The 12996-nt window shown below is 39.8% G+C and overlaps 3 protein-coding genes and 1 long non-coding RNA gene across 4 annotated transcripts; all 4 read left to right on the forward strand.

The window, feature by feature from the left end:
- The first annotated feature begins 28 nt into the window (after positions 1-28).
- On the forward strand, positions 29-1015 carry LOC120294159 (phosphatidylinositol/phosphatidylcholine transfer protein SFH6-like). Its single transcript, XM_039314162.1, has 2 exons — positions 29-658; positions 803-1015. The coding sequence occupies exons 1-2, from the start codon at positions 249-251 to the stop codon at positions 945-947; spliced, it is 555 nt and encodes a 184-aa protein (XP_039170096.1). The 5' UTR covers positions 29-248; the 3' UTR covers positions 948-1015.
- Positions 966-3618, forward strand: LOC104443691 (phosphatidylinositol/phosphatidylcholine transfer protein SFH11; the record flags this gene model as incomplete). Its single annotated transcript, XM_039313229.1, has 11 exons — positions 966-1277; positions 1364-1441; positions 1682-1783; positions 1896-1945; positions 2090-2198; positions 2283-2360; positions 2552-2647; positions 2834-2875; positions 2966-3045; positions 3129-3180; positions 3347-3618. Coding segments are annotated over 9 exons (912 nt in total), but the record flags the coding sequence as incomplete, so codon positions are not given.
- A 1721-nt stretch (positions 3619-5339) lies between these two features.
- Positions 5340-8956, forward strand: LOC104445966 (vesicle-associated protein 1-1). The gene is made up of 5 exons (XM_039313230.1): positions 5340-5391; positions 5493-5563; positions 5784-5865; positions 8613-8728; positions 8819-8956. The coding sequence occupies exons 1-5, from the start codon at positions 5340-5342 to the stop codon at positions 8954-8956; spliced, it is 459 nt and encodes a 152-aa protein (XP_039169164.1).
- A 154-nt stretch (positions 8957-9110) lies between these two features.
- Positions 9111-10615, forward strand: LOC120293227. The gene is made up of 3 exons (XR_005550963.1): positions 9111-9923; positions 10229-10337; positions 10440-10615. It is a non-coding gene; the product is annotated as an uncharacterized LOC120293227 (long non-coding RNA).
- The last annotated feature ends 2381 nt before the right edge of the window (positions 10616-12996 follow it).

A 12996-nucleotide genomic window follows, 5' to 3' on the forward strand; every position in this document is an offset into this window, starting at 1 on the left:
AAGGAAGCATTGCACCTGATGCCTTTGATCCTCAACCTTCCCTTCCCTTGTAATTTTTCTCTCTGTCCGGAAAGTTTACAGACTCATCGGTACGTTTCGTTAGAGACTCCTTCGATCCCGGGTCGTAGCTGATTACAGATTGAGTCTGTGATCCCACACGAGGGTCTTGGTCCTTCCTATCATCAGTCGCTGAATGGTTAAAGTTCCAGTTTCAGAAACCGAGATTGCTAAATGCTTAAGGTGAGCGAATGGATAAGCTCGGCAGACTCGATGAAAGTGATAAAGTCATAACCATAATAAGAGGAGATGGAGAAGGGGAAAAGCTGCTGACTGCTGTGGAACCGCCCTTCACTCAAGGCGCGGCACAGTGTTCGCCAGTGCCGTGGAATAAAGAGAAAAAAGGGTCCTGGTTGTCCAGTTTAAGCATGAAGAGTATGAAGAGCATGAAAAGCATGAAGAGCATGAAGTCTGCACTGTCTTATCCTATCAAGTTTAGGGAGTCATTGAAGAAGATCACCAGGAGCCAGAGCATAAACATGTATGTTGAGGGAGTCCCCGATAATCCAAAGGAAGCGCAAATTGTTGAGTCCTTTCGGGAACTACTCTTTCTCGAGGGCCATAATCCAGGGAAACAATTTCACTACGACACCCTATTGCGGTAAGTATAAATTGTCTGTGGAGCCGACATGGAAGCATCACTTCTGTTGTTTAGTTACCAAGTACAGACTCGTGTTGGATATAGCTATTTAAGATGGTATTTGCCGGGTTTTTATGGTACTATGTTATCTTTTCCTGTTTTCAGATTCCTAAAGATGAGGGACTTTGATGTTTCGAAAGCAAAAGAAGTTTTTCTTAACTATCTTAAGTGGAGGGAAGACTATGGGGTTGAGGCGATTTTGAAGGCGACACTTTCTATCCTCTTTAATTGTTCTTGTATTTTTGTTTGAACGCCACATTACAAGTTATTTGTTCGTCTTTTGCAAGGGACTGATCTGTTTGAGATATTGCAGGAGTTCAAGTTTGAAGAGTACTCGGAGGTAAAGAAGTGTTATCCTCATGGATATCATGGCGTTGATAAATGTGGTAGGCCGATATATATCGAGAGGCTTGGCATGGTGGACCTGAATTCTCTGCTGCAAGGGACTACAGTAGAACGGTTAGTTAGATATCACGTATCAGAACAAGAGAAGACACAAAATCTGAGGTACCCCGCATGTTCGATTGCAGCGAAGAGGCATGTAGCGTCTACAACAAGTATTTTAGACGTTAAGGGAGTGGTAAGGACCTGATTTTTAATGAAAATATTGCGGAATTTGCAACAGCATGGGTTTGTCAAACTTTCTGATTCGTGGTTTGTTCTTAGGGGATGTCGAATTTCTCAAAGCCCGCGAGGTATCTCTTCATGGAGATTCAGAAAATCGACAGTAATTACTACCCAGAGGTATGTCCAGGACAGTCATCACTAAAAGCCAAGCCAGTGGCTATTTCAACAGATTTGTTGCTATCTTTGGGGATCTGATACAGGGTGAAATGAAAACAACTCAGTTCGATTGATTAATAGTAATCAAGTGCTTCTATATAGCCTTAAAAATTTGAGTGCAATGTGTTACTGATGTAAAACTCTCGAGAGTTGGCGACAAAGGTTTTACCTTTCTTAGTAGATAACAATTTTTCAACGCAGACGTTGCACAAGCTCTTCATTGTCAATGCTGGATCGGGGTTCAAGATGCTGTGGAAAGCCCTCAAGGCTTTTCTTGATGCACGTACATTGGCTAAGATCACAGTGAGTTTCATTAGTCCCCATCGGTTTACACTGATTGGAGGACTCAGAAGACTGGATAAGCGAAATGTTCAATATAATCTGTAAACTGAGTACTTGGATTTTCTGTCATCAGGTGCTGGGAGACGACTATCTCAACGTTCTCGTCGAAGTTATCGATCCTGTGTATGTTCTGGTACTTCCATATTGGTGCTACATCTAGAAGGAGGAATTGTTTAATTATTATGATCCTGCATACTTAAGCAGTTCATTCATCGAATAAATTACAATGAAAGAAAACCTGTTGTATGTACACTACTCGTTGTGCAGAAACTTGCCGAGTTTTCTGGGTGGAAATTGCACTTGCGCTGACTATGGTGGTTGCTTGTTTAGTGACAAAGGACCGTGGCATAATCCAGAGATTGTAGAGATGCTTCAGGTCAGCTTTGGACATCTCAATTCCGAGAAGTTTTGACACTGTTTGATAATACAATCAAATATGACAATAACGCAATAAGTGCAGGAATTTTCATCTGAAGGAGAAGAAAACACCGATGAGATCCAAGGTGTAGATCCCGAAGATGACTCGGTTCCTATATCTGTAAGCAACTTTCTTTTCCAGAAATTCCGTTTTTCATCATCACGTGCTCAAACATCAGCTGAGCGACGGAGAATTATGATATTCAGTTGTCAACATTTCTGTCGATGAGGCCTAGTTTACTTTGCTTCAGGCTCGAACCTTGTGTTAGGATATTGAATGTGTAATAATTAGACCTCTTTTCCTCAATGAAGAGAGAATCTCAGGAGGATGCCGGAACAACACACACGAACGGAGCGTTCTTGCAGAAGATCCGAGCTCTGGAAGATGTCCTAGGGGACACCAAGACGGTGAGTTGTGATCTCCCTCATCATGAAATCGACCCCCAAACTTTCCTTTTGATCAAAGTTTTTTCCTTCCTTTGGCAAAAGCCAAAATAATAATAATAATAATAATAATAATAATAATAATAATAATAATAATAATAACAGAGATCATTTTACGAATCCAAACTTGTATTGATCTTCGTTTGGCAGAAAATCCAAGCACTGGAAGCTGCACTCGAGCATACTAAGATGGTAACGACTCTTGTTAATTCATAACCTCTTTGTCCCAGGCGATTTCATGTACTTTGTGCTCCTTCCCATCTTCCATGTCGCCTTTGACAGGTTCTACATGGACTTTTACAAGAAATAGATCTAATAAAGACTTGAAGAAACCGGCAAGTTTATTAATACAAATTTCGCAGGTCATTATAATACTAATCTCTTCATGTTCCATTGCTATTGATTCCCAAGTCTTATTGATACCCGGATTCTCTAGCGTATGCAGTGGGCCGGTACCTCAAGGGATTGGCTTCAGAAGCCATTTCTGCGTGCACCAAGTTAGTCAACTCTCTCTAATTCCTCCTCATCTTTCCCTAAGTAACGACTGTTCGTCTCCTTTAGGTTCATTATGTTATCTTCTTCGGGGCTTCTGTTTCTCTCTTCAAATGTGGATTGATTTTCAACACATGGTCTCGTCTTAAACTTTCCAAAATATGTATCCAGCGTTCTTCTCTTGGGGGATCCTGATGCAGCTGTGTTCTTGGATGGCTATGTTGTTCGGTCCTCACCTCTTCAACTAAAAGCTGCCCAAGTTTCAAGCCCAGCAAAAGCCATTTCAAATTCCTGCAAACTTGGAGAGAGGGGAAGCTACGGAGAAAGAACAGAATTCCAGAAAGCTTCCGCCGCGACGAAAGCTTAAGCTGAAACCTCTTGCCTTATGATTTTTCTTTTGAAATCACTTTTGGAATCAGAGGAGAATCAACTCCATTGCGTGAGCATTGCATTGTCCGGAAATCTGCAAGATTTATACTCGCTCGCATTAAACATCTGGCGTCGTGAAGCTCTCACACCCGTTTTTCGGTTTTTATATAAATTGTCACATTACAACTCACATGCGATAATTATGAAATATTAATAAAATAGAAGTTTCAGTAATGAATATTGTCGGAAATGAAAGCTCAAACTGATGGTTTCATATTACACATGTGGAATGCCGTAGGAACGCACGAAGACATAAAATAAGAAAAACGCAAAGACTTGTTTCAAGTTCTCAATTCTACCTAAAACTTGGAATCTATATGTTGGAATATATTTTTTAATTTTTAGACATGAAATTTACCCTATATATCCTTAAATTTGAAACCAGAACGGTTTTTATGTTCTCGGTTCTACCCAAGAATCATGCTAACCCTTACGTGTTATGGATGTGAACGGCGGTGCCATTCAATCCCACAAACCTTCGTTTCATCTTCCATTAATTCTAGGGTTGAGAAATTTAAATGGATTGAGCGAAATGAGCCTTAACGAAAATCCCAATAAAATTTGTTAACGTATTTATTCTTTTCTTCCTCATTATTTTGTTCCCAATGGCAATATCTCTTCTTTTGCTAATTTATCGTTCCTATTTTTTGCACTCATTATTCAGCAAAAGTCACGTGAGACTTGATAGCATATTTAAATAATAAATCACACATTAATTTAATAGATTAAATTTTTAGAATAATTATCATGATCTCACAAAATTTCACATTTAAAGCGGAAAGACTGACTTTAGAGGCCGTGGGCTCACAAAAACAACATATGAAAATTTTTCTTGAACTCTTTTTGTTTTTTTTTTCCCGATACTTGTGCTCTTTGCCGTGAAAACAAATATACTAATTCCAAAATTAATCAACAAGATATAAATTTTAAACAAATGTATAATTACACAAATATTGTTTCTCGGCTAAAAAAGATGATGTCAGATCGAATTGTCTCAACTTTTTAACAACCAATTTAAGGAATTATAATTTATTACACCTTATTAATCAACTTAATGAAAAATTATTTAATATAATCTTTTCCCTCGATATACATAATTGATGTTTAAGATTAAGTATGTTCATTCAAGGAAGCATTCTTAACAGGTACCGCCGCACTATTCTTAAGCGGTTAACTTTTTTATTAAACATAAAAAAGGAAAAGAAAGGCATCCTCAAACAAGTGGAGAAGTGTGGACTTGAGCAGGTCCTAAAACTGCTCCTCCCTGAATGAATTTCCCTGGGAGACTTCTTCTCACAAGCCATTTACAGGCAAGTGAGGGGAGGTAAACGGGATAACACTCCCATTGGGTGCGCCCGGCCAACCCTGTACAAGGGATGGGCCCCACTCTGGATTCCCGCGATGCCTGGAAAGCAATTTCTTCCTCATTATTTTGCGCACGTTCGCCACTTACTTCATTTCATTAATCTAAACAAACCAGCAATAAAACAATTAAAAAAGTAAAAAAAAAAAAAAAAACATTTTCATTAAACAACAAAAAATCACGGCATCATCGTCGCCATTTTTCGTTTCTCCCGCCCAAACCTCCAACTCTCTCTCTCTCTCTCTCTCTCTCTCTCTCTCCTCTTTTGAGCTATTCTCTCTCCCTCCTTTACGGAGCGAACTCGCTATAACTTCAAGATGCGGGGAAAAAAAAAAGGAAACCAAAAGATTTTGCAATCCGACTCGGAAAAAGATGAGCACCGGCAAGCTGCTCGGCATCGAGCCTTGGAAGCTGAAGTTTCTGTGTACGTTCTTGATTTCCGCGGTTCTCTTTCCGATCTGGGTTTTTCCGCGATTCTGTTTTTCGTGTCTTGAGGTCTTTAGTTCTTTGTTGTGGTTTGATTAGTTGAGCTGAAGAAGCAGATGTCGTGTTCTCTTCAGTTGTCGAACGACACCGACAACTACGTCGCGTTCAAGGTAATACATGTTTCTGATTCCTTGTTGTATTTTTCATTCTTTTCCGTGAATCTTAGAACTTTGTTTGACTATTCCTTCGAATTTTGTTTTGCCTGTTTAATGTATTTCTTAAATGTTGAGCTTAAGTATTAGATGGGAATGTGGTTCATTATTTAAATAGTCCGACAGTTATTGGGATTTTATTCGCGATGTTTGAACGTTAAAAGATGTTCGTGTTTAGGTTTTAACGACCAATGCGAAGAACTACTCGGTTCGCCCGAGAACAGGGATTGTCTTGCCTCGGTCAACATGTGACCTAATAGGTACTCGGAACCATTGTTTTGTGGCCAAGTTCATTTCTTTGCTGTCGTGGGTTCTCCATTTTAGTGTCGCCCTTTGCTTGGATTTGCAAGCTGGGTGAATTGAATTGATGTATGTCACCGCGTGGATTTTTCTATTTTTATTTTTCCCGACTCGTATCTTCATGTAGTTACCACGCGAGCTCAAAAGAAGGCCCCTCCCGACATGCAATGCCGAGATAAATTTCTTATAAAGAGCGTGAAGGTAAACGATGGCACGACTGCCAAGGATATGACTGCTGAAATGGTAAATTCATTATAGCATCTGTATTAGTTTATGTTCAGTGTCCTATGTTTATGATCAAACTTCTAATATTACGTATTGGGGTTGCTTTTAGTTCAATGAGGAATCGGGCAATGCGATCGAGGAATGCAAATTGCCGGTGGTTTACATCGCGCCTCCTCCAGTTCGAGGGGCCAGAAGAAGGTCCTTCGTCAAGGTGTGCTGCTGCCTGAGGTTCTAAGGCGGCTTCTGTGAGCATTGGACAGTTTACTTTATCTGCTTAGGCTGCTGAGCTTAGCTAGTTTTTTTGCGCCCAGAATAAGAAAAACGTTCGGATTATGATGTTATCCTTGGCGTCATTGACAAATCTGACATCTCAATTGGTTTTTTTCCCCGGTCTTTCCTTTTTCAAGAAACGAGCTTGACTGATGAATGGCCACTGTGCAAACCGGTTGCAACTGCTAATCCGAGGGAGTAAAAGAAAGGCAGGCACAATCATGGTGCTGCTATCCCCGTTTACGTTCCAATACACATTTAGGGCTTCGTCTAATCTCTTCCGTTCTATATTCTTTTGAGCCAGTTCGAGACGATCCCACATATCAAGGTCAGAACGGGATTGGGTGGCGAATATGTTAGTATAAGGGACCTTTGGATTGTAGAGAGGTACTTATACTAGTATGTCCTATTTGACGTTTGATTGCAACTCGACATAGGATTCTCTGGTTGCCAATAAAAAAGATGGAGATTATACAAAATTAAATAAGAGGGACGAGAAGGAAATTATTTATAATTCTCTTATTTTATCTTTCCCCAAAATCAAATCACCAAATGCTAATATTTATGTATGTACAAAAATCTTGGTCAGTTGAAATATTGACAAATCCAAAGTCAAATGAAATTACTGTTTCCTCGCTCTTTGCTTGTTCCTCACTTGTCGGTTTTCTGTCAGCGTGTAACGGCATTACTGGTTACCAAATGAAAAGCAAAATTAAGGACCATTAAGTACTAATTAAGAATTATTAACGTGTGGGGTTCACGACCGAAACTATGCTTACTTATACTTTTTACTTTATTTTGTTTCACCTATCATGCTTAAACTGAATATTGATGGGGCTTCTAAAAGCAACCCGTACTTGTTGGTGCAGGGAGTTTATCACGTGATTTTGTCACATTCATAAGAATATGTTCATCGACACAAGCAAAACATCAGATTTTGTGGTTGTGACTCAATTTTGTAAAACAACTTGAATATCATAATATTGTATTTGAATTGACCTTGAAGCCATTGCGGATCTTCTTAGTTTAGCACTTATGATTGACAATGCTAGCCCACCATGCTTTGTTTAACGATTTCAGAAGATTGCTTTGCTCTCGTTTTAAATTTAAAGTGCAACATGAAAGGAAATGGCTCTTGCTGAACTTTAATCTTGGAATCAACGAGCGCTAGAATACTAATTTGTTTTTATTTCTCTTGCAAGTTTATTTCATGTTTTATTAGGTGATAAAATAGGATAGTAGATTTATAATTTTTATATTCGCCATTCTCTCCCTCCAAATATCTAAATCTCGATCTCTCCGGCACCCAAACCTACAAATCTCGATCTCTCGCCCTCCTTTACGGAACGAACTTTCGAGCACTTCAAAATCCCAAAATCATGCAACCCGATCCTTCCGCCATTTTAGCTTCTGAAGAAGATCCCCCGCATCTTTCGTCCTCATTTCGCCATTCTTCCCCTCCCCTCGATTTGTGCGAAGCTGTTTTGTGTTCCAGAAGAAGAGGAAAAGATGAGCACCTGCGCGCTGCTCGACACGGACCCTTTGGAGATGAAGCTTCCCCGTACGTTTTTGGTTTCTGCGACTCTCTCTCCGATCTGGGCTTTTCGCGATTCTTTTTGTTTGCTCTGTTTTAATCGTTTTTTTTCTTTTCTTTTCTTTTCTTTTCTTTTCTTTGCTTGGTCCTTGTTTTGTTGTGGTTTGACTAGTTGAGCTGAACAAGCAGAACTCGACTTCTGTTCATACGACGAACAACACCGACCACTATATCGCTTTCGAGGTATGAACGTTCTGATTCCTACTCGCACTTTTCATTCTTTACTGTGGTCCTGCGAAACAGCATGGAAGTTTTGAGATTTGGCCGTCAAAATTCAAACGTTTGCTTTGCCCGTTTGTTGTATTACTTGGGTAAAATAACGGGGAGAATGCGGATGGGATGTTCGTTTGGATTTCTGTGGCCTTATATACGATGTTTGTACGTTGAGATCTTCTTCATGTTTAGTTGAAAACGAGTCTGACGAAATACCGTGCGCGCCCAAACATGGGGATTGTCTTGCCTTTCGCTACATGTGATGTAATAGGTACTCAGAACCCATCATCTGGTGGCCAAGTTCATTTTGCTGTCATGGATTCTCCATTTCGTGTCGCCTTTTCCTTGGATTTTCGAGTGGGTGAATTGTTTGCATGTCGCCGAAATGTGTCTGTCTTCATGTAGTTACTATGGAAGCTCAACAGGAGGCTCCTCCTGACATGCAATGCAAAGATAAACTTGTTCTACAGTTGATGATAATAAATGATGGCACAACTGCTAAGGATATTACTGCTGAAATGGTAAGTTCATTGTAGCACTTGTCTTAGTTTATTTTCAGTGTCCTATGTTCATGTTCAGCTGCTAAAATTACGGATTGGGGATTGCTTTAGTTCAATAAGGAGTCGGGCAATGCGGTGGAGGAATGCGAATGGCGGGTGGTTTATGTCACGCCTCCTCCTCCTCCTCCTCCGGTCGGAAGGTTCTTCTTCACCGACGGGTTCCACATGGTCCTGAGGCGGCTTCTGTGAGTATTGGATGGTTCAACTTAGAAAAATGAGAGGATGACTGCACCGTCCCCCCTTTGAGAGTGACGGTGCTACCTCCACCACAAGTTTTATATTCCTTTGAGTAAGTTGTGGATCCTACCAATTCGATTCAATAAATAAAAAAATAAAGTAGATATAAATGATGTTTTTTTCTACTTTCTTTTTTTATATATTGAATCTGAATTGGTGGGACCCACCAGATGGGATCCACAACTTTCTCAAGTAATCCGGTTTTCTTGAGAAAACTTGTGTAGGTAGCACCGTTACTCTCCAAGGAGGGATGGTGCTGTCATCATCTCATTTTCCATTCGTTTAGGCTGCTGAACTTGGCTATTTTTTCGCACCCAGAATAAGAAAAACGTTCGGACTATGATGTTATCCTTGGCATCATTGACAAATCCAACGTCTCAATTGGTTCTTTTACCCGCTCTTTCCTTTTTTTAAAAACGAGCTTGACTGATGAGATGGCCATTGTGCAAATATGTGTGCGTATATTGTTTTTTTTTTTTTTTTTTTTTTTCTCACAGGTTAATAGTTTTCGACTACTAACCCTAGGAAGTAAAAGAAAGGCAGGCACAATTATGATCATGTTCCGATTCACATTTGGGGTTTCACCCATCCCTCTTCCCATTCTATATTCCTTTAAGCCAATTCGAGACGATTCCACATATCGATGTCGGAACAGGATCAAGTGGTGAACTGTCGTGCCACGGGGATCCTTTTCTATAGGTCGCAGCTCCATTAGCTGTGAATGGGCCCGTGTCAGTACAAGGGACCTATGGACTGTGGTCACGCTGCGGTGATGACAAAGGTTTACCTTTGAAGTGAATAACAACTTTTGAATGCAGACGTTGCATAGGTTCTTCATTGTCGACGCTGGATGCGGGTTCAAGATGCTTGGAAAGCCCTCAAGGCTTTTCTTGATGCACGTACAAATGCTGTGATCAAAGTAAGTGTCATAGTCCACATTAGTTTACACTGATCAAAGGACTCGAAAGACTGCAAGAGCAAATGTTCAGTATAACCTGTAATCCAAGCACTCGGATTTTCTGTCATCAGGTGCCGGGGTGTGACTATCTAAATGATCTCCTCTACGTTATCGATCCTATGTATGTATTGGTACTTGCATATTCGTGCTAGATCCAGAAGGAGGAATTGGTTAATTATTATAGTCCTGCGTACTTATGCAGTTCATTCATCAATTAAGTTGCGGCCAAAGAAAAGCCTGCTACATGTACACTACTCATTGTGCAGAAACTTGCTGAGCTTTCTGGGTGGAAATTGCACATGCTCTGACTATGGTGGTTGCTTGTTTGGCGACAAAGAACCATGGCGCAATCCAGAGATTGTAGAGATGCTTCAGGTCAGCTATGGACATCTCAAAACCACTTCACTTCTCAATTCTGAGAAGTTTTAAGCCCACATGATAATACAGTTGACAATGACATTAACGTGATAAGTGCAGGAGTTTTCATCTGCAGGAGAAGAAAACACCAGTGGGATCTAAAGTTTTATTGCCGGAAAACTCGGCTCCTATTTCTGTAAGCGACTTACTTTTCTAGTTCTAATTTTCATCATCACATTCCTGGATACTCAAAACATCAGCTGAGTAGTGGAGAAATAAGATATTCAGTTGTCAACATTTCTGTCGATGACGCCTAGTGCACTCAAGAATACTAAGACGGTAACGACTCATGTTAATTCATAACCTCTTTTTCCCAGGTGATTTCATGTCTGAAAACGTAAAAAGATTTAGAATTTTAAACAAATGCACATATGCACACATTATTTCTTGGTTAAATTGTAAATGTCAGATTTGATCATTTCAATTGTTAAATAACCGACTCAAGAAATTAGAATTTATAAACACGCTACCAAAAAACTCTCACCCAAGTGTTCAAGGGGACGCTTATTAGTCAACTCAAGGAAAAATTATATAAAAAAAATTATCATACTATCTTTTCTTCTGATATACATAAGCGATATTTAAAAATTTAATACGTGCATATTAGGAAGTATGCTTAATGGGTATCACCACACCATACTCAAGAGGTTAACTTTTTTTTTTTTTTTTTTGGATAAAATGATTTAAATAATTTCACCTCTCGAAACAAAACCATCCTTGCCGATAGGCACACGACCTTGCTGATAAAGGGATTGGGGGGTTGTGGGGCTGATGATTATCAAGTCTCGGGTTTGATATAGTAGAGAGGAGTAAGACAAAAGGAAAAAACAAACAAAACCATCCTTCACAAAAATGGCGAAAAAGCAAAGAAGAAAAGAAAAGACATCCTTAAACAGGCCAAGAAGCGATCTCTTTCTCGTAATTCAAGCACGCCATTCTGTCTTCTTCTTCTTCTGGGTGTTTTGAGATTGGTTTTCTTCTTTTGTCCTCTCGCATTTTGTTAAGCTATTTGATGGTTTTGTATGTGATGATGGGCTTATTTAGGCTCGTGGGCTTATTTAGGTTCGTCCGCCCATGTTGGGCCCAAAACCCGACCCATAAGTGTATGGCCCATGAAGAAGAGGCAGTTATTGTAGATAAAAGAATAAATGAGAAAATCTTTGAAGTTGGTTATTGAAAAAGTTATGTAATCTGAGAAAAGCGTGAATACGTTCTCTGCTCTATGCTCTCAGTTTTCTCCTCTATTCAAGAACAGTATTAGAATTCTTTGTCAAACTGTGACATCGGTATTTCATCCACGAAAGACAAGGTACGTTTGACTCCTTAATGTTTATGATCGATGTAACATGTGTTTCCTGGGCACGCTTCTGCGTTCGTTGTTTTTGGGGTTCGATTGAGTGTCGGATTGCTATTTTTGGCAATCCACTTTCCCCAACATTGGTATAAGAGCAATGTTCATGTTTCCCGATCACTTTTCATGTTCATAAATTGTTTTTTGATTGAATTTTTTGTGAAATGCTGCCGTCGGTCGATCGAGGACGGAAAATCCTGACATCGCGTATTGTTTACCCTGGTTTATGATTTTCTGTAAATTGAAGTTCGTTTTTAATAGCGTAAGGTTATAGCTCTCATCGATACGAGAAAATCGATTGGTCGTACGCACCTGGGAACCGCCGTTGCATGCGCTGATGACGCCGAATCATTTGGTCGTGCGTGGCGGTGCGTCCGGTGGCCCTTGGCGATTTTCTTGTATCAACAAGAGCTACAACCTTATGTTATCAGAAACGAACTTTGATTTACAGAAAATCATAAACGGGGGTGAACAGTACGCGATGTCGGGATTTTTTGTCCTTGATCAACCAACATCGGCATTTCACGAAAATTCAATCAAAAAACAATTTATGAACATGAAAAGTGATCAGGGAACATGAACATTGCTCTGATACCAATGTTGGGGAAAGCGGATTTCCAAAAATAGTGATCCGACACTCAATCGAACCCCAAAAACAACGAATGCGGAAGCGTGCCCAGGAAACACATGTTACACCGATCATAAGGTACATTACGGAGTCGAACGTACCTTGTCTTTTACAGATTAAATACTGATATCGCAGTTCAAGGAAGAATTCTAATATTGTTCTTGAAGAGGAGAGTAGGGGAGAAAACTAAGAGCGTAAAGCAAAGAACGTGTTCATGTTTTTCTCAAATTACGTAACTTCTTTGATAACCAACTTCAAAGATGTTCCCTTTTATTCTTTAATCTACAATAACTACCTCTTTTTCATGGGTCATACACTTACGAGCCGGGTTTTGGGCCCAACATGGGCGGGCGGGCCTAAATAAGCTCACGGGCCTAAATATGCCCATCATCACATACAAAACCATCAAAGAGCTTAACAGAATGCGAGATCTGCTTGTTCGACTCAACTAATCAAACCACAAGGACAAAAGAAGAAAACTAATCTCAAAACACCTAGAAGAAGACAGAATGGCGAACGTGCTTGAATTACGAGGAAGAGATCGCTTCTTAGCCTATTTAAGGATGTCTTTTTCTTTTCTTCTTTGCTTTTTCGCCATTTTTATGAAGGATGATTTTGTTTGTTTTTTCCTTTTGTCT

This window comes from Eucalyptus grandis, chromosome 5 (genome assembly GCF_016545825.1).
Source record: "Eucalyptus grandis isolate ANBG69807.140 chromosome 5, ASM1654582v1, whole genome shotgun sequence".
Taxonomy (NCBI): Eukaryota; Viridiplantae; Streptophyta; class Magnoliopsida; order Myrtales; family Myrtaceae; genus Eucalyptus; species Eucalyptus grandis.